The sequence below is a fragment of the Trichosporon asahii genome (genome assembly GCF_000293215.1).
Source record: "Trichosporon asahii var. asahii CBS 2479 unplaced genomic scaffold scaffold00075, whole genome shotgun sequence".
Classification (NCBI taxonomy): domain Eukaryota; kingdom Fungi; phylum Basidiomycota; class Tremellomycetes; order Trichosporonales; family Trichosporonaceae; genus Trichosporon; species Trichosporon asahii.
In genome coordinates, this window is record NW_014040850.1 from 871,456 (window position 1) to 895,716 (window position 24,261).

Below are 24,261 nucleotides of genomic sequence, written 5' to 3' on the forward strand. Positions count from 1 at the left end.
GGTCCTTTCCACCGTGGCAAAGTGAACGAGGGGACAGGGGCGCAGGGAATGTGAGGACGCACAGACGGAAGCATTCGTATCAGGTACTGCATTGCCACGTGTGTTTGTTTTGATCCTCGTCCGCTCGCGCCGGTCGCAGCGCCGGAGGCGTCAACAAAACAAACAACCAGACACCCTGCCCCGTGTGGATGCCGACAGCCCTACCGCAAGCAGCGAGGGGCACACTAACGACAGCAACAACAGCACTCAGACGAGGTCACCTTCTCTTGTCATCACTCTCTACCCCACGTTCACTCCAACCTTTCACTGCCGCTCCTTTCCGCCCAGCCCCGCATCCTCCACACTCCTCCATCTCCCTCCACCACAGGCGACTGCTTTCCGGCATGTCTGACTCTGAGGGCTCCGACTTCAACATGGTGTCGGACGGCGAGTCCGACGGCTACGTCGAGGCTCCTACCCCTAAGAAGGCGCCTGCCAAGAAGGCCGCCGCCGCTCCCAAAGCCAAGGTGAGTCGCTTGACCCCTCCGTACACTGACATCTCAGGCTGCCCCCAAGAAGGCGGCTGCCACCAAGAAGACTCCTCTTGCTACCAAGAAGAACCTTCCGAACGACTCGCTTTCAGAGGACGATGACTATAACATCTTCACGTCCCCGGCGAGGCCAAAGGTTAACGGAGCGGAGGACGACGACGCTCCGAAGAGCGCCAAGAAGAAGACTGCCTCGGAGATGTACCAAAAGGTGAGCGCCCGCCACTCTCCTTATGCTGACCGCAGCTCTCGCAACTGGAGCACGTTCTGAAGCGTCCTGACACGTACATTGGCTCCGTTGAGCCTCACACCCAGCCCATGTGGGTCTTTGACTCCGAGAACAAGGCTATGGTCAACCGGTGAGCATCAATCATTTGCGGACTGGCTTGCTGACAATCAGCACCATCACCTACGTTCCCGGCTTCTTCAAAATCTTCGACGAGATTCTGGTCAACGCCGCCGACAACAAGATCAATGACCCCACGATGGACACCATCAAGGTGAACATCGACCGTGAGAACAATTCCATTTCCGTCTGGAACAACGGAAAGGGAATTCCCGTCGAGATGCATTCCAAGGAAGGCATCATGATCCCGGAGCTCATCTTCGGAAACCTGTGAGTAAGACACCGATATCGGTAACTGACAGGCAGCCTCACATCGAGTAACTACGACGACGACCAGAAGAAGCTCACGGGTGGTCGTAACGGTTACGGTGCCAAGCTCGCCAATATCTACTCCCTCGAGTTCACCGTTGAGACCGCCGACAAGAGCAACATGAAGAAGTACAAGCAGGTCTTCTCGCAGAACATGGGCAAGAAGACGACGCCCAAGATCACGGAAAACAAGAAGGGCGAAGAATGGACGCAAATTACATTCAAGCCGGACCTGGCTCGATTCAGCATGACGAACATCGATGACGACACCTACGCCCTCCTCATGAAGCGTGTCTACGATGTCGCTGGTACGGTGAAGGACATCAAGGTTAACCTGAACGGCGAGCGCCTCAAGGTCAAGAACTTCAAGCAGTACGTCGACATGTACGTGGCGGCGAACAGCGCCGCCCACACCGCCGAGGGCGCGGCTGTCACCAAGCCCACTGTCGTCTACGAGAACGCTGGAAAGCGTTGGGAGGTCGCATTTGCGCTGTCGGACGGCGAGTTCAACCAAGTGTCGTTCGCCAACTCCATCGCTACGACCAAGGGTGGTACTCATGTCGACATGATCGCTACGCAGCTGGCCAACAAGCTGTAAGTGAAAAGCAGCAATGCTCTGGCTGACGTGAAGGCAAGCGTTTATTGTCAAGAAGAATAAGACCGCCAAGGTCAAGCCGTTCCAGATCAAGAGCCACATGTGGATCTTCGTGAACGCGCTGATCGAAAACCCCTCCTTCGACTCCCAGACCAAGGAGACCCTTACGCTGAAGTCGTCTGCGTTCGGCTCCAAGTGCGAGCTTTCCGAGGAGTTTATCAAGAAGGTGGCTAAGTCTGGCATCGTGGAGAACGTTCTTGCCTTCGCCAAGTTCAAGCAGGACCAGGCTATGAAGAAGACCGACGGAGCGAAGCGTTCCCGTATTGGGGGAATCGCCAAGCTTGATGACGCAAACTGGGCGGGTGGTCGCAACGCGAGCCAGTGTACTCTGATCCTCACCGAAGGAGACTCCGCCAAGTCGATGGCAGTGTCCGGCGTCGGTGCTATTCAGGGCCGTGACCGTTTCGGTATCTTCCCGCTTCGTGGTAAGCTCCTCAACGTTCGTGAGGCGAACCACGACCAAATTATGAAGAACCAGGAGATTCAGAACATCAAGCAGATTCTCGGTCTGAAGCACAACCACAATTATACGTCGACAGACTCCCTCCGATATGGCCACCTCATGATCATGACTGACCAGGATCACGACGGTTCGCATATCAAGGGTCTCATCATCAATTTCTTGGACCACTTCTACCCGTCGCTGCTGAAGATCCCCAACTTCCTCAATGAGTTCATCACCCCCATTGTCAAGGTTACCAAGGGCAAGCAGGAGCGCATGTTTTTCACGATGCCGGAGTATGAGGAGTGGAAGGAGGCGAACAACAACGGCCACGGCTGGTTCGCCAAGTATCTCAAGGTATGCTCGTGACTCCATGCGTCGCTAACAACCCCAGGGTCTCGGATCCTCGGAAACGCCAGACATCATCAAGTACTTCAACGACATCCAGCGTCATCGCCTCAGGTTCGGCACTTTGGAGGATGAGGACAAAACCCTCATCGACCTTGCATTCAACAAGAAGAAGGCAGATGACCGTAAGGAGTGGCTCAGGCAGTTCAAGCCCGGAACCTTCCTACAGACGGACGACATCGACGAGATTCCCATCTCCGACTTCGTCAACAAGGAGCTTATCCTCTTCTCCATGGCCGACAACATTCGTTCCATTCCGTCGGTTGCGGACGGCCTGAAGCCGGGTCAGCGCAAGGTCATCTTTGGTTGTTTCAAGAAAAAGATCAAGAACCAGATCAAGGTGCAGCAGATCGTCGGTTACATTTTGGAGAACACAGCCTACCATCACGGTGAGACGTCTCTGTACTCGACGATCGTCGGTCTTGCGCAAAACTTCATTGGCAGCAACAACGTCAACCTCCTGGCTCCCCACGGTCAGTTCGGTACGCGTTTGCAAGGTGGTAAAGATGCTGCCAGTGCTCGTTACATTCACACTAGCGTGTCGCGCATCACCCGCACCATCTTCCACCCAGCGGACGAGCCCATCCTCAACAACCTGTTCGAGGAGGGACTGCACATTGAGCCCGAGTACTACATGCCTGTGGTTCCCCTGGTTCTGATCAACGGAGCGGATGGTATCGGCACCGGATGGAGCACTTCCATCCCGAACTACAACCCGAAGGATGTCGTTGAGAACATCCGTCGCATGATGAGGGGAGAGGAGCCCGAGCCCATGGTCCCATGGTTCCGTGGCTTCAAGGGCACTATCGAGCGCCTGGACAAGGACAAGTTCAAGGTCAGCGGTGTGGCTGAGAAGATTGACGACAAGACGATCGAGATCACCGAACTGCCCGTCCGCAAGTGGACCCAGGACTTCAAGGAGATGATCGAGCAGATGACTAGCGGTTCTGACACGCCCAAGGTCGTCTCCGTTATCAAGGACTACGAGGAGAATCACACCGACACCACTGTCCACTTCAGGCTCCACATGAAGGAGGAGGGCATGAAGAAGGCGGAGGCTGACGGCTTCGACAAGTTCTTCAAGCTTTCCACCACTCTCAGCACCAGCAACATGGTCTGTTTTGACCTGGAGGGCAAGATCCGCAAGTACTCCTCGCCCGAGGAGATCCTTGGCGATTTCTACCCCAAGCGCCTCGAGTACTACGCACTCCGCAAACAGTACCTCGCTGATGACCTCAACAAGCAGTTCGACCGCCTTTCCAACCAAGCCCGCTTTGTCCAGATGATCATCAAGAAGGAGCTCTCCGTCTCGAACAAGAAGAAGGCTGTCATTGTCCAGGAGCTCCGTGACCACGACTTCCGTCCCTTCCCCAAGGGAGGTCCCAAGCCCGTTACTGCCGGGGAGTCCGCCCCCACCCTCGAGGAAGAGGAGGAGGAAGAGGACCAGGGATCGGACGCCGACTACGACTACCTCCTGGGTATGGCTATCTGGAACCTTACCGAGGAGAAGGTCAAGAAGCTCCTTGAGCAGCGCGACGCCAAGGAGCAGGAGCTTATCGAGCTTCTGAAGTTGACTCCTCAGGACATCTGGAGCAAGGACCTTGACGAGTTTGAGGCCGAGTGGGAGGCTTGTCTCGAGGAGGATGAGGCTATCCGCAGGGCCACTAAGCCTAAGACGGCTGCGGCTGTCAAGAAGGCCGTCAAGGCTCGCAAGCGCGCCAAGGGCGAGGACACCGACGACTCGGAGGACGACTTCAAGCCGACCAAGAAGGTGACCAAGCCGCGTGCGCCCGCCAAGCCTCGCGCCCAGAAGGCAGCTACGCCCCGCGTTGCCTCAGCTGCAGCGTCAACAAACGCTTCCCCAGCAAAGGCTTCGGCAGCCTCGTCCACCAACACTTCTCCCCAAAAGCGTGACAGCGCTAGTCTCTCAGACGACGAAGAAATCAAGCCTCCGCCCAAGAAGGCGACGACCTCACGTGCGAAGACGCCCTCGGCTTCAATTGTCGAGCTCGACTCGGACGAGGACGAGAAGCCCGTTGTGAAGAAGACCGCGGCGAAGGCGAAGCCCAAGCCTAAGCCCAAGACTGTGGACATTGACGACTCTGATGACGACAGTGAGTTTTTAGTCTGTTACACAAGCTAACAACAGTGTACACGATTTCTGCGCCGAAGTCGACCTCGTCTTCGAAGCCGTCGTCGACGGCAGACAAGCCCAAGGCGGCGACGAAGAAGGCGCCTGCGAAGGCTCCGACAAAGGCAGCGGCGAAGAAGGCGGCGCCCGTCCACGACTCGGACTCGGACGCCGAGGTCCTGCCCAAGCCCAAGGGCAAGGCAGCGGCGAAGGGAAAGAAGAAGGACGCGAGCGACTTTGAGGACAGCGACGAGGACGTCCCCCCGCCACCGCGGACGACGGCGCGTAGGGGGCGTGCGGCCGCGGTGAAGAAGCCGACCTATGTCGACCTTTCTGACTCGGACGAGTAAAAATGTTTAGAGTGCTCAGCAGTTTGGCAGTTCTTTGGTTTAATGATTAGCTTGTTGTGTATACCCGCATGTAATGCAGCCTCCGTTGGCCCTTTGCTTGCTCTCCGTTGCTCGCGTCTCCTGCTGTTGCACCATGGTGACACAGCAATCATGCCTCACAGATTACGGATCGGTCTCACAGTCTAACAAGCATAGCTACACTCGCTTAACTAAGTGCGTATTTCTTCCTCCTCTTCTCCAAGTGATAGCGCTCCGCCTTGTTCATGTCGCTTCTCCACTTGGCTGCTTCCGCGTCAACCGGCTTGAAGTAGTCTGTGATGAGTGCCGGCCGCTTGAACTCAAGCCACGGCCTGACCTCCGACCAGCTGAAGACGTCGTCCCAGTCCGTAAACAACAGCCAGTCCTTTGTGTACTTGAACTTGACGTGCCCAACACACTCTCTCGCTTTGTCGGGTGTGACGCTATGATCGGAACAGAGATGGTCGTACAGCTGTACGCGGAACTTGGTTTCGAAGACGTCGTGTCTGAAGAGGCCACTTGACATCAGCTCGAGGGTTGCCTGGGGCGGTGCTCCAGTGGGGACGATGCTGCTGGCGTTCACAATGGTGAGCTGGCGCAAGTTGCGGAGAAACAATGGAGCGACCGCCACAGCCAGCTCTCGCCAGAAGCCCTCTTCCCAGCAGGATTCATGGGGTGGTTCGGACTCGCGATCGCCGTCCTCGTCCAGATGGTGTTCTTCCTCTTCCATGCAGTCCCAGAGTTCGCGGACGTAGCAGCAGGGCGGAGCTGATACCTCTTCTGGGCAGTACGTCCAGAACACGAAGGTCAGAGACTCGACGTTAGGGGGAACGCCAGACCCGATGCTCCCTATCGCGGGATAGGCCAGCTCTTCGGGGGCCTCCGAGCAGATAGGGTCGTCACCGCCGCCATACCAGCTCTCCATTGCATCTCCGTTCGACGAGCTCATGGAGTACAGGTTGAAGGCAATGACCGCTTCCTGGATTCTGTGGGATGTTGTCAGAGGCAACAGGCCCGGGTCGACGTTGCCGAAGACAAGAGGAACATTGCGGAGTACGAGTTTGCAAATGTCGGCGTCCTTCACCCCAAAGTGGAGAAGTTGGCATTCAAGGGGGAGGACGCAGACATACTCGTACGGAATGTCTGTATCGTCCTCTGAAACCTCGGAGAGTTCCAAACGGGCGCTAAGCGATAGTGGGAAGTAGTCGGAATGAGGGCTGGCAATGTGGTCCCGGTCATCCGGGGAAGCGAGTAAGACCTTGAGGACACGGCATGAGGAGATAATTGGCGTTTCAAGGGAGGCAGCGAACGGGGTACGACTGCCCGGGTAGCAGCGCCAGTGTTTACCCACTGTCAGGCAGCGCAAGTTCTCGGGGATACGCTTGGGAACGGCGGACGACTGGCCCGGGGCTGGGTTTTGCTGAGGACGATACAACTGACTAAGCGCCGTGATGGGCGGGGAGGCGTGAGTTTGTGGAACGAAGGGTGGCACCGCTTGGGGAACAGACTGCTGCTTCTTCTGCTCTGCGGTGGATTCTTTGATGTGAGGGAATGTCATCCCTTTCCCGTCCGCGGCGACATAGGCTGAGACGCAGGCGGCTAGAGGGCGTTGGGCGAGAGCGTTGAAGGAGGAGTTGACGCGCAGACAGCGCCGCAGGGCCGGGGGTCCGAGATGCCAGAGGATCTGGCTGACCACTTCCGGAGGAAGTCCAGTCGAGCTGTTGCCCATGGCTGTAGAGTGGACTGCTACTGAAGTTGCGATGTCGACCAAAGACAAAAGTCTGCAGGCTACCGTCCCCAAAGGATGATAGTTCGGGGCGAAGGAGCACAACGTGGTTGTGTCCCGCTTTGCGACAGATCGACGCGATCATCACAGGTGCCCTGCGCCCATGTTGTGCAGATTATGTGTCGAGGCTCGGCCACCCTCCGTCAGGCCACCTAAAGCAGCCTTCGGTTCCGTAGACGCTTTCTACGTATCCAGGACGTTATGCGGTCTACACTTCTTTCGCTCTGCAGCTTGTACCTCAAACACGTGTTCTTCATACAGGTTTCCTTATCGACAGGATGGCTATCTTTACAAGTGCGAGGTATCCTCAATCAATGACTCTGAGTCCGACACAGGCTCGTCCGACTCCCAGTCCGACTCTGACTCCTCGTCATCGGCCCACCTCCTCCTCCTCTCCTCAGGGCGATGGCGATGCTCGTCGGTGAAGAAGTTGTGCGAGTGCGGGTATTGGTAATAGTACTTCTCAGGGCCAAGTCTCCAGAACTCCTTGTAGCGGAAGATCTCCTTGGCAGTGAGAATGCCGTAGGCGCCCTCAGACTCAACCCAGTCCTTCATGGTGGTGAAGCTCAGCTGCGTGCTGCGGAGGTTGACCTCCTCGATTTCAACCTCGGGGTTCTCCCACATGGCGTCGTGGTACGCCATGCGCATGATACCGTCGAGCTCGGCGTGCAGACAGATCTCGTCGCCGTACGACTCCAGTCCTGGCATGTTCCGCAGCCACTCGGGGAGGTACTTCCTGCGAATCTGAGGCTCGATCACACGACCAGGCTTCCAGGCATGGAGAAGGGAGAGGCAGTCGAGGTTGACAAACTCGAAGTCAATGCCAGCGTACTCGGGTTTGGCGAGCTCACGAGCGAGGTTGCCGAGCAGCCTGGGCGCCCACCAGGCGCCACGCCGCTCGCGATGGCGGCACCCCTTGTCCCACTTCATGCTCGGGTCCTTGGGCTTGAAGACGATCGTGACCTTCTTAAGCCGGCGGTCCTTGTCCGTCGGAATGATGCGGGCGAGGTCCTTGGCCTTGTAGTCGGGAATGCCCGTGGCGTGCTCGCCGCAGAGACCCATGTCGTTGCACTCGAACGACACCTTGCAGCGGCCAGGATACGTCAGGACCCACACCATCTCCTCGACCTTGTGGTGAAAACGGTCGTAGACCGCGTCCGACACCTCACCGTACATGAAAGGGACGTTGTAGAGGACAAGCTTGCCGATAGTGTTCACCTGTGCGCCGACGAGGTCGCTGAACCCGCAGTGCGTGAACTGAACTGTGAGGTCATCGGGCCGCACAGCGTTCACGCCGTCTGTGTACGGTTGCTTCGAGGGAGTGGCGATGTACTCGCCGTGCATGTTTGCGACCTTATACCCGTAGATTGGTGTGGGTTGCTCGAAGGGAGTGCAATCAGGGTCGTCCTCGATGCGCCAGTAGTTCTCGAACAGAGGGCTACTCTGCAGCGTAATCTTGAGCACCGGGAGGTGGCTAGGCAGGCCGTAGTTGTAGGGGTTCTTCGCGGCCTCGAGAAGCTTGGAAATTCCAACCTCTTCTTCCGTGCTGAGGTGCTGGCACTCCCGGGGATGGTGAAGGCCGATTGAAATCTCTTTCAGAGGCGGTTGCCTGAGGCGGGAGCCGTGGAAGGGGTGCAGCCAGTATGCGTTTGAGAAATGGCTCCAGAACGGGGTGTAGGTCTCCCCGCTCTTTGCAGCCTCGGGATCCCAGCGACGCTGGACGCGGCCGCGGTTCAGAACAGCGAAAGAGCGCAGCTCCGCGGTTGCCGCATCATTCCAGCTTCTACAGATCAATCGGCACTTGTGGAGATCGTCCAGCTCCAGGTCGAACATTATCATGTGCAGGAGCTCCGTGGGGAGGGTGAGACGCTTGCGCTGATCGGTCAGCTTCATGTGGGACAGGGTGAGGGAGCTGCTCCGTTGCAAGGAGGGAGCACTTCGGCTTCTTTCAGCGTGTCAAGGAAACGTACCAGATTGTGAATGTCCATATCCGAAGGGGTAGTATTCAGAGTCATCATGTTGACCTCGAACGTTTGCCTGAAGGACTTGCTGAGAGAGGTCCGATTAGAGGATGCTGATGCTTCTGGGGATGCATCGACGACACTGCGTGGCCGCTCTTATGTACTGTGGATGCAGCTTCAGCAACACCGTTGGCTGTGCATTGGTGGGCGGTGATGCACTTAGCAAAGAACGTACTGGGGGCGATGATGGGACGCCTGCCACACACTCAGAGGGAAGCTGCCAGTGGTAATCGAATACTCTGCCATTGTTCTTGGGAACCCCCCATGGTTGTCCATCACACCTATTCCTTTCTAGACGAAGAGGCGGTGGCATTCAATTCTCACAGCTTAGCAGATTGCTGGGCAACCTGCGAAGTGCACGTTCATTGTTGGGACATAGCTCTCACTTGACTCCGATGAGCATTGTGCATCATGACGCTGCAGTTGCCTCTATGTATCCCGGACACCCAACTGTGCATCACAGCATCACAGCGGACATAAACGGACAGATGAGGTTGAAAAGCATGCATCCTTTATCGTTCGCATGGCTGAGTGCAGCGAAGTTATGCATTAGGGTGCACTGCAGCATGCACATAGCCACAGCTCCGCTGTTCAGGTGGCGGTCCCGGTCAGAAATTACCGATATTCCCAGAAGAGGGTGCGCTTCAGTACCAGTTATAGACAGGAACAGCTCTCTGCCGCTCTGACACAGTCACTGACCACGAGAGATAGGGTCCAGACACCTCCTCGAGTCGGTCCTGAACGCCAACTAACAAGTGACAGGGGTCACTGAGTTCTCGGCCAGATCTCTATGTGGCCGGAGCCAAGTCTCACGGACCTGCAGCTCGGGAAAGCAGCCGCTTAACGTCGAAAAAGCGAGGGGGCTGGCGCTCACGCACGGACCCTGCCCCTTCATTCACTGTTCTTTGAATCCACTGACCATGCATCTGGTGGAGTTCTTGGTGCATGCTGGCTGCTGCATGAGGAGGAGCGTAGTTCCACACAGAGTGTGGGTGGGTACCCCCATCAACTACTACTGGCACCGGTGGCCAGCGGTTGCGCGTTAGTCGATACAAGTTGTAAACAAAGGGCCGATTAGCATTTGTTGCACCCTCAATTAACACTCTGTATTTCAGGGCTTCCAGCGACAGCGGCCACATGCCGCTTGCGCCCTCTCCATCAAGGTTAGTCACCCTTCGACAGGTTCGCCTCCCTCGCGAGATTCTGAATGTCCAACGTCTTCCCCCTTTCACATCAGCTTTCAGCTTTGCTTCGATGACTGAGTCTACGAGCCAGCTTCTCTTCTTTTGCCAGCAAGTGAACCTGCCTCGAGTGAGTTCGCCGTTCATCGATCCCTACCAGTCGCGAGGGAAGTCTAAACAGCACGGTGTCGCTCCCCTGTCACATCGTTCAGTTTCCCTCGCACTCGGGAGAGCTCCTGTTCTCGTACTCTCCTCCCCCTTCACACCCGTCCCCTTCAGGTCGCAGCACTGGTCGCACCACAGACCATGAACTTGCGGCATGCGGCCCATGTGCATGGCCCCGTCCTTCCCCGCATTCTCCTCTGCAGCCCCGTGTTCCCCAAAGAAAGTGTTCCATAGTCCGTGCACTGTGCACCGTGCTCTTCTCTGATGCCAGACCCGCCAAACGCCTTGGCGCACACACACCAGGTTCCTGTCCGAGATGCCCGAGAATCCTTTCAAAGAGGTCTAGCATGCCCCCGTGCCCAAGTCACGGGTTCCGATTTGACCGACGAAGGGGGATGAGCACAGGTACCTGATGAACACAGACTGTTCGAAGATGATGACAAGCACGTTCAGTCGTGATCTCACCATCCCAGCTGCCCAGCCAGCCTCTGCACAATCATCACTGTCCGCTTCCGCTTCTGGTCTGCCTTATCTTCGCGGGAAAACGACAGAACAACGCGTGGTCCGAGCGGAGCGAGAGCAGTTTATAAGCTGGGTGGTCTGGCACCATGTCGACGCTTCTCTGCTCGCCCCAGAACGATACGACCACGCACCCTCGCAGGCTAAGCTTCTTGTCACGTCTCACCGCCTTTCACGACATTCACGACCCAAAAGACACTGCCACCATGCCCTCCGTCTCCGACTTCCCCGAGCTGCAGGCCCTCCTGGCTACCAACGAGAGCTGGGCTAAGAACACGGCTGAGAACGACCCGGAGCTCCTGCCCACGCTGGCCACTGGACAGAAGCCCGGTTTCCTCTGGATCGGATGCGCCGACTCGCGTGTGCCCGAGACCACGGTGCTTGGCAAGAAGCCAGGAGACGTCTTCGTTCACGTGAGTGCATTGAGGGCGGGATACTTTGCCGTGCTCGGAACTCCGGCTAGTGGACGGAGAGCTGTCGGGAACGGAGTGGCAGGGACGGGCCGCCTCGTATCTCGGTATCGCGAGGACATCCGCTGGCGATAAGCTTCCGACCCCTCCTCCGCTATGTTCCTCTCGGATCTATTCCTGATGTTGTTTGCGGACTCTTCTCGGACACTTGAGTCCGAGCACTCCGAGGGAATGGCAAGAGCTGGGCTCTGCTTTGCACAGTGCGCGTCCGCAGTCTCCCCCCACTCTGGAAAGCCTGCGTCACCACTAGCGTTGATTGTTCATCCGCCACACCCAGCGCATGGCTTTGCTCAACTGAGCGATCATCCCTTCCCATAGACCCTCGCTGGTTTAAACGTGCTGACGATCTTAGCGCAACATCGCGAACCAGGTAAGTTTCAGGTCAACTATCAGTATCGGCGTCAGCAAGAGATAGGGTCGACCGGGCGGAACACGCAGAGAAGCGCACGGACCATTTTCCTGGGCCCCAGACGACGCCAGACTCGAGAGAGTCCGGGCGCCCCGGATCTGGGCACTGTGCACGCCCGATGTGTACATCAGTCGTGACCTCGTTCAATGAACGAGGATGAGGGCGGCTCGAGCTTGGACCGACCGTGAAGCTCTGAGCGCCGGGGAAGTCCAAAGGGGGTCAGATCACGCACCCAGTACGGCATGACCGTGCGCCAGAGCAAGCCCGCTTCTCCGTTGAGACTCTCCGTTTGCGGATTGGCGTTTGAGCACATTCCCCAGATGCCGGTGGCCGAACCCGACATGGGTAATCCGGGGAGCAGAGGTGGCACTCGAAGGCGTTGGGCTGCGAGAGATGAGATATCCGGGGCCATTGGGGGGATGGTGGCCTGAGCGCCCGCCGAGTTGCCCGCCCGCCAGGGCAAGCAAGGAGCGCTTGCACAAATCTCGTCCACGCTCTGAGTGGGGGAGGAGTTTTGGTGCCGTGTGAGGCGAAGAGCGCGATGAGTGCCGAGGGTTACGACGAACAAGGCGCGGGAAACTCACTGACTCTCAGTTCCACCTCGACGATGCGTCCGCGAATGCGCTGCTGAACTACGGTGTCCTGCACGTTGGCACGAAGCACGGTGCGTTTTACCCGTCCGCAGTGGACCCCCATCGCAAGACAGAACTGACCCCAGTCATCGTCACGGGCCACACGGCGTGCGGCGGGTGCATCGCCGCCCACTCCCTTCCGGCTGACACGGAGCCTTCGAACGCTCTGCTCGAGTTCCTCGGCCCGCTGATCAAGCTGCGTGCCGGGCTCGGCGCGGATGCGACCGTCGAGGACCTCATGGTCGCGAACGTGAAGCAGGGTGTCGAGAACGTCTGTAACTCGGCGGTGAGTGATTCAGCTGGTTTGAGTGACACGGAGAGCTGACTGGCAGACGATGCAGGAGGCCTGGGCCAAGGGCAAGGACGTCTACGTCCACGGTTGGGTGTACGACCTGGCTAGCGGGCGCTGCCACGACCTCGGCATCTCGCGTGGTCCCCCCTCGGCGTAGTTGGTCAGAAGTTGTAGCATCAGTACGTGTCAAAGTTCAATGTTCGTCTCAACAGGTGCGGCGGGGTAGCGCGTCCGTTGCGTGTCTCGTGCAGTGGGTCAAGCTTATGCCTGCCGCTTATGAAGGCACCTAGGTGAGTTATCACTATCGGCGCATGCTTGCGACATGTCCCCAGTCATCGCAACATATCGGCCGGCTAGGCCCCGGGCGTCGGAGGAGTAAGTTGCACCAGAATCCGGGTGTTACCAACCTTTCGTGAACCTTGCGCCGTATTCTGGCCTGGACGCGATCTTGCTTCCGAGTTGGAGAGCAAGTCGGGAGCTCGGAGACACGTCGCGCTATGCTGTGCGTACGCTGGTCCGTCAGTTCGGAGTCGACGTCGAGCCAAGGCAGGAGGTTTATGTACTCCCAAACTCACTTCGCTCACTTGTTCCCTGTCCTAACCTCTCTTACGCTCCAGCCAATGCCTACCAAGCACGGGAATGGGCGCCCTTCGGACGATTGGGTTTTTGAGTGGCTTGCGGCCACTTGCGGATCAATGAAACGGGCGGCCTGTCGGATGGTTCTCTCTGCATTTGGTGCGCGGCAGTGGGAGTGCACGTGTCTGGGCCCAGAACGGCTCAGGACGGGCGGGAAGTCGACAGAGAACACCCCAATCAGCATCCAAATCCGCCGGCTGTGCAACAGCGTGCCAGAATCCTACCCGACGATCCCGATCGTAACAGAGTGCGTCTATCTGGGTCAGGATAGTTTCTCCTGCGAGGTCTGCGACAGAATGGTCGGTTCGAGTGCTCAGCGTTGTCCAAACAGTTCTGCTGGAAGCAGCGACTCGTTGCCTATGTGCAGTCAGTTTACGCTGCCTCTGACGGCTACGGTCGCTCGCGGTGTCGGATGCCTGTCACCTTGCTTCCCGATCCGACTCGCTTCCAGCCCTCCACTTCTGTCATCACGCACAGCTGCTGATCGGACAACGCCTAAGATCTTCCTCATAGAGCGAAGACGCCGCTTTTGCCGGACATATCCCGACAGAGACTCCATGCAGGCAACCCAGGACGTAACATGACCTCAACAATGATGCCAGCAAAGGGATCCAGTGGAGTGCTTGGCGTCAGCGAGCGTTCATCTGCTTCCGAGGGTCTAGTGCGCCAAGACGCCCAGCGTTCACTTTCAGTTCAGGCCAGGGCTACTTGTGTGACGTAACGGGGTGCTCGGCGCGTCAGTTCGTTGCCAGGCAGAAATCTACGAGAGGTGACTGGATGCCCATTGCACATCCCACTTGCGCAGCGTATGTGCTCGAGGGGTAGATCGGACGTGCGTGCGTGCCTGCGTTAAGTTGAGCAATCATGACAACACCCACTACTCCGATGTTGTGGCCCACTGTGACTGACCTCGAGTCGGCCAAGGGGAACAGGTTTCATGCCGCAGCGGTGATTGCCCGTTCGTCATACGTCAATGATTGTCTGAATCGCTTCAAGCTCACGAGGTCGCCGGCTTTGGCTGTCCCACTTCTCTCTGCGCAGCAGCTCATTCACCCCCGTTGCTGGCCTCCAAGCCAGGGAGGAGAGGTGAACCCACATTCTGCCGTCCAGTTGACACAAGTTACTCGCGCCGCACGCTGCTCAACACGCTCAAGCTCAGCTTCATCTGGAGAAGGTACGCAGAGGGGCACAGGTGCCTTTCTGCGTGCCTTTCCGTATATACTTCCGCCCGGCAGCTAGTGTCGGTTCGAACGCTTCAGCACTGAGAACACATCTCTGGTACGAAGGCTACAGAGTTTGTCACGCTGCCCCCGCTACCCTCTTCCCCCTTGACCTCGCCAGAGCTGGCTTCTAGCTCTGCGTCCGCTGCCAACTTTTTTGTGGTTGGGCGCTCGCTTCTCCGTCGCAAAAGCTTCCCCCGCTGTGTCTATCCCCCGACAGCATTCCCCGTCACCACCTCAAGATAGAACAGCATGATGCAAGACCTCGTCTTCCCTCCTCGTATCGACATCTCTCGTCAGCCTCGTGTCATGACAGGGATGAACGCAAGTGCAAGCAGCAGATGACGGTGAGCAGGGAGTACTGCTCCGCGGCCCTCGGCAGTGTGTTCGGCCTCCACTGTGTCGATTATGATTTCACTGCTCAGGACAAAGCCGAGAGTATGTAATTCTCCTTTCAGTTCAGCGTCGTCGCGCTGCAGCAGTACCAACAGTGATACCGGCATCCTGGGCCAACCACAGGGCAAGGCTTGGCCACGGGACCTGGCTGACTACGGAGGATCGAAAATCATCAATCTAAGGGTCGCGACACAGATGCCTAAGGGTCCGCAACTGTCGCGGCGTCATGCGCTCGACCAGCAGCGGAGTGTCTCTACGGCTCGCTTCAGTGACGCACATGCCTGGTTCAACTTCGAGTTGGATGCAACGCACCAGACCAGGGGAGCCCAGTTTGGGTTGGAGCTTGAGCGTATTGCATTGCATCAGGCTGAAGCATGCACAACAGAGGGTGCAGAGGGCCCTGGGTGTCTTCCTCGGCTCAATGATGCTGCTCTTCCGCCCAGCTGCCAGACTGCGCGCTGCCTTCCTCGCCCTCCTGTTCGCCGGCCTCACCCCAGATCCCAGAAGTCCGATACACCGTCTAGCGCAACGCTTATCCTCTTTCGCTAGCAGCGACACAGCTCAGCGCCGAGCCAGTGGGACCTGGACCCAGACCCTGGGCCTCGATCAAGCGCCTCCCCTCCTCTGTTGCTCTGCTGCTCCCCACCATCTTCCTTCCCCCGTCTCCACCGCCCCGCTCCCCTCGTTGCTGCGACTCTGCGCTAGACTACCGCCGTGTTGTCTTTCTCTTCTCTTTTCTCTTCTTCAACATCTTCTACTCCCAGCTCTCTTAAGTGCCTAATCTTCAGAGACTTACCTTCCTCTTCTACCCCACCTACCACACACAATACTCCTCGCAACCAAAATGAAGGCTGCTGTTCTCCTCGCTACCCTTCCCCTCCTCGCTGCTGCGACTGTGAGTACTCCAGAGCAGAAAGAGCTTCCCGTTGAGCGGATTGTAGCTGACGAACAGTACGAGCAGCCGCTCGAGAAGCGCCAGTCCGGCTGTCTCGCCCAGTGCACCGGTTCGGTGGGCTGTGACGCTCTCTGGGGCTGTGTCTGGGAGAAGTGCCAGGTGAGTATCCGTTCTTTGTGGCGATCGGCGGTGACTGCGGAATGTGAGCTGACATCACCCAGGGCTCCGACTGGGACGACGCCGTGAGGCAGATCGGCCAGCGCTGCACGCAGGGCGGCGGCGGTGGCGGCGGCGGCGACAACAACAACCAGGGCGGTGACAACAACAACAACCAGGGCGGCGACAACAACAACAACCAGGGTGGTGACAACAACCAGGGAGGCGGCGACAACAACAACCAGGGCGGTGGTGACAACAACAACCAGGGTGGCGACAACAACGGCCAGAACGGCCAGGACGGTCAGAACGGTCAGGACGGCCAGGGCGGCCAGGGTGGCCAGGGTGGCCAGGGTGGCGACGGCGGCCAGGGCGGTGGTGACCAGAACCAGGGCCAGCAGGGAGGTGACCAGAACCAGGGCCAGCAGGGTGGTGACCAGAACCAGCAGGGCCAGCAGGGCCAGGACACTAGCGGCGGCAACGGCGTCGGCATCGTCGGCGGCGGCACCACCGGCGGTGACAACAACGGCCAGCAGGGCCAGCAGGGCGGCCAGTCCGCCACTCCCTCCGGCTCCTCGGCCGGTGCCTCGCAGACTGGTGCTGGTGCCGCCGGCCAGTCTGGCTCTCAGTCTGGCTCCCAGTCGGGTTCGCAGACCGGTGCCGGCGCCGCTGGCCAGTCTGGTTCGCAGACCGGCTCGCAGTCTGGCTCCCAGACCCCCGGTGCTGCCGGTGCCGCCGGCCAGACTGGCTCTCAGTCCGGTTCGCAGTCTGGCTCCCAGACTGGCGCCGCCGGTGCTGGCCAGACTGGTTCTCAGTCTGGTTCGCAGTCCGCCCAGTCTGGCTCTCAGTCCGGCTCCCAGACCGGTGGTGCCGGAGCTGCTGGCCAGACCGGCTCTCAGTCCGGCTCCCAGTCTGGCTCCCAGACCGGTGCTGGCGCCGCCTCGAGCCAGTCTGGCGCTGCCGCCGGCCAGTCCTCGACCTCGTCGTCCCAGGGCCGCGTCAACCAGCTCACCTCGCAGGCGGGCTCTGCCGGCTCGGCCGCCACGAGCTCGGCCGGCAGCGCCGCCGGGGGCGCCGGGCGCCGCCGGTGGCGACGGCAACTCGGCCTCGGCGCTCAAGATTTCCGGTGTCGTCGCCGCGATCGCCGGTGCCGCTGGCTTCCTCCTCGTCTAAGCCGCAGCGAGCGAACCGAGAACTCCAAGCTAGTCCCGACCCCGAATCACACACTAATAACATTCTCCACCTCCTTTCTTTCTTCTACCTAGACCAAAACATGCTTTTTAGTAGCCGCCCGATTCCCTAAGGATGAAGGGCATCGATACACGTACAAGTTGCCATATTATGAAATATGAAGTGAATCAGCCGAGCCGGTTGAGTGTATCTTCCTGTCTCGTGTCCTCGGCATGAGGCAGACATCACCGAACGATGATCAGGTACGTGCCGGCGTGCCGGTGCCAGTGACCGATGGTGACGGCGTTTTGGAAGGAGGGGGTTACGTTGCCCTCTGTTTGCGGTTCTCACGTCGTGTAGCAGCTTACGCATAATGCTCGAGAGGGACTTACGCATAATGCTCGAGAGGGGTTAAAGTTGCCTCTTGTCGGAATGCAGTGATACATGTGTGTTGTACAAAAACTCCTGTCGCTTGTCGTCTATCTCCTCTACTCTGCCCATCATTTAGCAGCCACCGGCGCCGGATTCCGTTTCGCATCCCGTTCCAGCGCGACCTTGACCGCGCCGAGCGTCGGCGCAAGCACGGCCCGGATACGTTCGGGGTCAACACGCTCGATCTCGCCAATAGTCACAATAGCGTTAATCTTAGCCTCCGTGCCCTGGAGGTATTTCAGCATCTTGGCGGCCTTCTGCTGTCTCTGCTGTGGCGTGAGTCCGCCCAGCGCGCCGGGCGGAGGGGGGTGGATGGCTCCATAGTATTGGCGCAGGAACTCGGTCGTCGCATTGTGCAACAGGCGCATTTCCTCAATGATACTGGCCGGGAGGCGGGAGAGGGGCTGCGACGCCGCGTTCGAGGCGAGATAGAGATCCCGAACCGTGCGCGTCGCGACGGCCTGGGCGTCGCGCTGGAATGCGAATGCGGCGGCCGCTTCGGGCGAGGGCTCGCTGTCCTGCGCCGGGTTGGCGGGGTTGGGGAGACACACGGCGGCAAAGTCTGGCGACCAAGCCGAGACCTTGGCCGCCTCCTTCTCGACTAGGGCGCGTTTCTCCTCCAAACTTGAACCGGGCAGGAAGACCGTGGATGCCGACGCGGCGACGTCTGGACCCCGCACATCGAGCGCGATCGGGGCCGCGGGCTCGGCGGCGTTCAGCTCCTCGAGCTCGATCTGCGACACAATGTCCTCTGGCGCACTGCTGCCGCCGGCTTTGAGCAGTTTCTCCGAGTGGTCGTTGAACCGTCGGATCAAAGGGAGGGACTCGCGCTGCTTGCCCGCCTGCATCGTCACGTCCCGCCTGAGCGTGGATTCGCCGTGATCCTCCTCCGTCGCAGCCAGGTCCAGGAACGTCTCCACGCCGCCCGTGATCTCCTTCCGTGGTGCCAGTTCCCAGTCCGGATCCTCCAGGTATGCGTCGAAGATGTCGTCCTTCTTGCCCGCGCTGCCGTCCAGCGCCGTCTTTCGCGTGGAGGCACGATGCCGTTCCCAAAGCGTAGACTCAAAGTAGCGTTTCCAGAACTCGGCCTCTGAGAGCGGCGGGACGTGCTTCGCATAAGCGTCCTGTACGACGGGGAACTCCTCAAAGATCTCCCGCGTCAGCTCCTTTGTGATGTTCAGTTTCAGCGGCCCGCTCTCGGCCTTCTTGACGCCGACGCCCGTGCCACCCTTAAACGCGGGCTGCTGCTCGTTCAATGCGAATCGGTCGTCGAGCAGGCGGGAACTGCGACCGGGTCGTTGGCTGTGCGCTATCTCCTCGGCGCGCAGAAGCGCCTCGCGCCCGCTCCAGAAATCGTCCTCGCTGATTTGCTTTCCGAGAACGAGCGCGCGGTGCAGCTCCTTCAGCGTCGGGTCGCGGCGGAGCACGCGCTGTCGCAGAATGTTCGTCCGCTTCCGACTCGCGTCGTCCTCGTGTTTCCGCTTCCGCACCAGGGCTGACGGCGTGCCCGGCGTTCCCACCGGCGTCGAGACGGCAGGCGAGGCTGTGCCCGACCCAGAACCCCCCGCGCCCGAGGGGCCGGCGGTCGGCGTCCCCGCTGCCGGCGTTCCGCCCGCTGGCGTGCCCGCAGCGGTACTGGCGGCGGCACTCTCGGCCGTCTTGTTCGCCTGCACGAACGGGATCAGGAGGTCCTGCACCCGCTGCCTGTCTGCCTCCTTTTGCGGACTCGTGAACTTGAACGTGAGCCCACCCTTGGGCAGATCGTCCTTGAACAGCAGCTTCAGAGACGTATTCGCCGCACCGGCTTTCGAGGCCATCATTCCTTTTGCCGTCAGCGATCGGGTCGGCACGGGTGGTCAGTCGGGACGTACGGATCACGCGGTTCAGAGCCTGCTGCTGCCGGTCCATTTGGCCTGCGGTCGCATTCCAGGATAGCGTCGTCGACGTCAGCGTCAGCGTGCCCGCGACGCGGTTGAAGGTGGCGTCGAACTTGTGCACTTCCGACATCGCTGCGGCTGACGAGGACGAGGAAACTTGGAGCAGCACAAAGCAACAATGACGGCTCGTAGTGAGACTTATGCTGGGTGAGCGGACAGCCGACGGAAGCATTTCTCGAGGCACCTCCTACATGACGTGGGTGGCAAATTGCCGCCTGCAGTTGAGGTGTCCAAAAATACATGAGGAGCCGATACTATTCCTATGCAAGAACTATGGCTGCACAAAGGGACCCAGTGAACAAGACCTCGAGACATGGGCTATCGTTGTGCTGTGCTGATACAAAGGCGGTCGTGAGCGACTCGTGGGTGGGGGGGTGGGGATGTGAAGCTTCTCCAAAGAGCTGCTGTTGCTTTCTGCGTTGCATGACGATGGATACAGTTACAGTCGGACAAGCTCGCTCTGGCTAGGACTGAGAAGGCGACAGACACATGTTGGAATGTGTTTTGCGGATGGGTTGATGTAAAAAATGCAATAATGGTGTCTATGTGACGGGATGCGATGATTGTGACTTGGTTTATGTTGTAGTTGCGGTCGGGCGAAAGGAGCGAGCCTTCGACGATAGGCGATCACTCCCCGGTGGAAGGACGGTTCGTTCCAGCCGTCGCAGCTTCGCCTCGCGCGGGTCGGACGGGGACACGTTCGCCGCCGCTGCCCCGGCGTTTCTTAAAGCTGGGACGCTTGGACAAACCACTGCTGCTGTCCGACTCGAACCCCTGGTGGCTCTTTCGCAGGCTCGATCTCAGCCGGGCGTCTGCCTCGGCCAGATCCGTGGCAGACGGCTTCCGCTTGAAGTTGGACTCGTCGTCCGTGGCTGGCAACGAGGTCGCTGCTGTGGAAGTTGTCAATCCTCCTAATGACCGGGACAAACCTCCGCAGGAACCGGAGCTGCCAGTGTTGGCACTCTCGGCACTGCCACTGCGTCCGTTCGGCTTCACACCTGCGCTGGTGCTGGCGCTGGAGCTTGCAGAGCCGGAGCCGCTATCGGTGGACACCGGCTCGTTGTGCGCTTCGGTCGTGCCACTCGAGGGAAAGCCCGACATGGCTGCGTTCAAAGACCGAGTGTTCTGCTCGGCCTCCGTCTCCATGCGAGCCCTCTTCACGTCGTCGTCATCCAGGCAGGACAGATAGTACGAGATGATGGCACGGTGAACGAAGAGATACTGGCGCAGAGACTGAACCAGACTCATCCTCTGAACACGCATGCCCTTCAAGACGTCCAAGATCGGCTCCTTCATCCTGCTAATGGACGTCGGCTGGCGATGGGGACGGTGGCTCTGCGTCACGGGCACAGGTTGCTCAGAGTCGGGGCTGGGGACGTCAGCCATGGCGCAAATGCGGGTGATACATGTTACGTACCTGCTCTTGGTGGAAGGGGAGCTGTGGCGGGACGCCGTCTCAGAAGGCAAGAACAGCGACGAGAAGTCTGTCTCGTCCTGGTCCATCTCCGACGATCCCGACTTGGAAGACGGCTTGTCCAAGTCCATCCGAGAAACGGGGGACTGGCTGCTCTGCTGCGAAGAGTCACTGCCGCTGGAGAAAGAATCAGCAAACGACACCGACTTTCCAGGCTCCGAGACTGCGCTTTGGACGCAGTTTGCGGATGGACGCCTGTGGTGAGGGTCGATGAGGTCTCTGCGGAGAGCTTCCGCGATGGCGTCCACAAGGATGTAGCTACCAGTTCGACCGACACCGGCGGAGCAGTGCACAAGAATGGGTGGCAAGTTGCAAGGGTCCGCCACACCAGTGCACATCTCGGCGATGGCACCATCCACGTCCTTCTTCAGATTCAGGAGCACCTCCGGTGAGTCAGGCACGTCAAAGTCTGGCCAAGTCGTGCACTGGATCTGGGTGATCTTGCGAGGACCCTCATCGTTGTGCCACAGATGGAAGACACGCTTGATGTTGCCAGCAGGGGCTGGGCTCTCCTCAGGCACATGCGAGCCAAAATCGAAGCCAGACACTCTGGACTGGTCGACGACATCCTTTCCGCCGCTCTCAGACACAAGCTGCAGACGCAAGTGGCCATAAGTCTGCTCCGACCAGTAGTTGCCGCACTTGATTAAACCGCCCTCGAATTGTTTGGTCAGCCTGACAGTCAGCACATACCACACACGCCAAAACGTCATAGGGTTTGTCACTCACATCACGATCACGTGCACATTTTGCTCCCAAACAAGAGTCCAGAAGTCGCGGTAGGTGGCGTCCAGAGGTCCCTGTGTGGCGATATACCGCCTACTGGTTCCGCGGGGCTGAACGAAGGAGGCATTGATGTAATCCGATTCGTCCTCCGCGGGAGTGCCGAGGCGAACACGAGAAAAGTCGTACGGCCAGATGTTCTTGTAGCGATTCTTTGTGCCTCGCTCGACACCGGCAGTGATCGAGAACGGATAGTACTTCTTGCCACAGTCCCGAGCCATGAACTGCTCGACCTCATCAGCGCTACGTGCAGTCGTCGTGGCATCCGGCTCGCAGCCGTTTGTCCGCGACAACGTCTGCATGACCGCTTGCAGACGCTGCTGCTCGCCGAGCTCGATGCGATAGAATTGATCCGCGAGCAAGTCCATGCTGTCCTTCTCCGGCATCTGCACGAGCTCCCGCAGGAACGTCGGCAGTTCACCAGCGCGCTCAACGATAGAGGGCGAGAGCGCCAGGGGAATGCGCTCTGTGATTCCGCCATGCGACAATTCCAAATTCTGACGAATGTTGTCGAAGAACGGGTTCGCCGGTTGCAATCGAGACCTGGAAGGCTCGCCTGGCCGGATCCGCGGAGGGCCGCCCGCGGTGGCCTGCCCCATGAGAGTTTTGTCGATCTCAAACGGATTCGCGTGCACTTTCGCCGCCGTCGTGGCCGGAAGCTTCATGAACGGTGACGTCGTAGATCCCTGCGTGAAAGCCAGTCTGGAGAGGCGCCCAAGACCCAGTGGAGGCACTGTGTCACCTCTGGAAGGAGAATCCGGCTGATCATTCTCGTGCTCGTGCTTGTCGGACGACACCAAGTTTGAATATGTGCTCGCGGCGACTGCAGTGTGACCGCCTTGGACAAACCAAATCTTGCCAGAGTACCCGGCATTGACGAACTTCGTGGCGAGCGCCTGGATCAGGTTGCTGTCGGCCAGGCTGTTGCTGTCCTGATCGACGATAACAATGTCCTTCTTGTGCTGCCACTGCGAGATCGCAGTCTGAGAGGAGGGACTCAACATTTGTGTGAGTTTCGGCAGCGCAAACCCTGGTCTTCTCAGCAGCGTCGAGGGGATCGAGATAGAGCACGCTCCTTCGATGTGAGATGCGTCATAGGACGAGGGAGGTCGAAGGTCTAGAACAAGCGATTGCGCTCCATCGCCGATCACGTTGTTGAGGGCGTCGACAGCAAGGGGTTTGATTGGGCTCGATGACGATGTCGATGATGAAAGAGGGGATGATGACGAGTTGCCTGTCGAAGGGGCGGTGGGGGATCCGGCGGTTGGCCCAGACGGACGTCGACCGAGAGCCATGGGCGGTGGTCGGATTCCAGGGAAGCTGGTTCTGCGCGAATCGAAGCTCGACATGGCCCCAAGACCGCCAGCGCTGACGGGTCCGCTGGGCGCGCCGCTCTGGCCGTTGGCATCACTTGCTGATGTGGAACTCGGGCCAGGCGCGGGCGACTCTGAGCCTCCTTGACTCAGATTACGCTGGCTCCATGTCGAACCAATGTTGAGCTGCTCGAAGGGGTCACCGAGGACAGAGCTACGCAATGAGGACGAGGGCATCTCTAAACCAGGCGTGGGAGCCCCCGACATCGCCGCGAGCGCGTGCCATGGATTCCGAAGCGGCTTGGAGCTGGACGCCTCCATCGACGGCTGCTGACTTGCGGCCGCGAAGAAACCCGCAGGAGGGTCAGAGGATAACGGCGGCGGGGCACTCAGCCTCGGTGGTGTTGATGTCGGAGAGCGGCGAAACGGAGACGACTCTGGGTCAGGTGAGTCTGATGGGGACATGACAGGGGGGACTGGGGAGCGCGCTTGCGTTGAGCTAGGGAACCCGCTGCCCACAACAGGTCCGCTGGCGTTCCCAAAGGGGTGGAGAGTGTTGCGCCCAGTCGGGCGAGGGGGTGTACTCAGACGGAACGCAGGTTTAGCCTTCGCCGAGGGCAGCACCGAGGTTCCGGTGTTACGCTCATGTGTGGAATGAACCTGAGTGGTGGCGGCTCCGGACACCCCACCTGCATGCACGCCGGGCATCTTGTGAGGTATCGGATAGTCTTCCTCGGACTCGATGTTCATTGCAAGTCCAAGGGTGGTACACTGCGGTCTGAGCCGTGGCTAAGCAAGATCGCCTTAGAGGAACAGCGATGGTGGAGGCTCAATGGTGGTAGCGTGAAGGGGGGATGTAATGTGGGGTTGAAAGTGTGAACGGCCCCGTCCCTTGTCGGTCAACGTCAATCAAAGACAATAACAGCCTTGCGAGATGACGAAAGCTGTTCGAATGTCGTCGCAAGACACGGACGTGATCAAGGAATGATTGAGGGGAAGGAGAACTAACGAGTTCAGCACCCCCGCAAACACGGCGCACGGGCGAGTGAGGCGGGGGCGAATGATCGCTCTGGACGACAGAGAGGTGGGAAGACAACCGAATCGCAGTAGCCGGCTGCCGTTGTCGAGTCGTCGAGGAAGAGCGGTTCGATGTTCGGAGTGGTGTGTTGGTAAGGTGCGAGTGTAGTG

General features: G+C 59.1%; 7 protein-coding genes across 7 annotated transcripts; 3 read left to right on the plus strand and 4 right to left on the minus strand.

Moving 5' to 3' along the window:
• Nucleotides 1-188: 188 nt before the first annotated feature.
• Nucleotides 189-5,168, plus strand: A1Q1_05867 (DNA topoisomerase II; the record flags this gene model as incomplete). The annotated part of the gene is made up of 8 exons (XM_014321076.1): nucleotides 189-506; nucleotides 556-738; nucleotides 801-886; nucleotides 928-1,143; nucleotides 1,192-1,776; nucleotides 1,814-2,636; nucleotides 2,710-4,801; nucleotides 4,894-5,168. 8 exons carry the CDS (start codon nucleotides 189-191, stop codon nucleotides 5,166-5,168), a joined length of 4,578 nt encoding a protein of 1,525 aa, XP_014176551.1.
• A 205-nt stretch (nucleotides 5,169-5,373) lies between these two features.
• Nucleotides 5,374-6,915, minus strand: A1Q1_05868 (uncharacterized protein; the record flags this gene model as incomplete). The annotated part of the gene is made up of 1 exon (XM_014321077.1): nucleotides 5,374-6,915. The coding sequence occupies one exon, from the start codon at nucleotides 6,913-6,915 to the stop codon at nucleotides 5,374-5,376; it is 1,542 nt and encodes a 513-aa protein (XP_014176552.1).
• Nucleotides 6,916-7,260: 345 nt separating this feature from the next.
• A1Q1_05869 (uncharacterized protein) lies at nucleotides 7,261-8,865 on the minus strand (the record flags this gene model as incomplete). Its single annotated transcript, XM_014321078.1, has 1 exon — nucleotides 7,261-8,865. The coding sequence occupies one exon, from the start codon at nucleotides 8,863-8,865 to the stop codon at nucleotides 7,261-7,263; it is 1,605 nt and encodes a 534-aa protein (XP_014176553.1).
• Nucleotides 8,866-11,064: 2,199 nt separating this feature from the next.
• Nucleotides 11,065-12,818, plus strand: A1Q1_05870 (carbonic anhydrase protein; the record flags this gene model as incomplete). The annotated part of the gene is made up of 4 exons (XM_014321079.1): nucleotides 11,065-11,271; nucleotides 11,681-11,698; nucleotides 12,332-12,655; nucleotides 12,711-12,818. 4 exons carry the CDS (start codon nucleotides 11,065-11,067, stop codon nucleotides 12,816-12,818), a joined length of 657 nt encoding a protein of 218 aa, XP_014176554.1.
• A 2,939-nt stretch (nucleotides 12,819-15,757) lies between these two features.
• A1Q1_05871 (uncharacterized protein) lies at nucleotides 15,758-17,229 on the plus strand (the record flags this gene model as incomplete). Its single annotated transcript, XM_014321080.1, has 3 exons — nucleotides 15,758-15,967; nucleotides 16,030-16,050; nucleotides 16,255-17,229. The coding sequence occupies 3 exons, from the start codon at nucleotides 15,758-15,760 to the stop codon at nucleotides 17,227-17,229; spliced, it is 1,206 nt and encodes a 401-aa protein (XP_014176555.1).
• A 405-nt stretch (nucleotides 17,230-17,634) lies between these two features.
• Nucleotides 17,635-19,386, minus strand: A1Q1_05872 (uncharacterized protein; the record flags this gene model as incomplete). The annotated part of the gene is made up of 1 exon (XM_014321081.1): nucleotides 17,635-19,386. The coding sequence occupies one exon, from the start codon at nucleotides 19,384-19,386 to the stop codon at nucleotides 17,635-17,637; it is 1,752 nt and encodes a 583-aa protein (XP_014176556.1).
• Nucleotides 19,387-20,130: 744 nt separating this feature from the next.
• On the minus strand, nucleotides 20,131-23,823 carry A1Q1_05873 (protein-tyrosine-phosphatase; the record flags this gene model as incomplete). The annotated part of the gene is made up of 3 exons (XM_014321082.1): nucleotides 20,131-20,872; nucleotides 20,921-21,652; nucleotides 21,707-23,823. The coding sequence occupies 3 exons, from the start codon at nucleotides 23,821-23,823 to the stop codon at nucleotides 20,131-20,133; spliced, it is 3,591 nt and encodes a 1,196-aa protein (XP_014176557.1).
• Nucleotides 23,824-24,261: the final 438 nt, after the last annotated feature.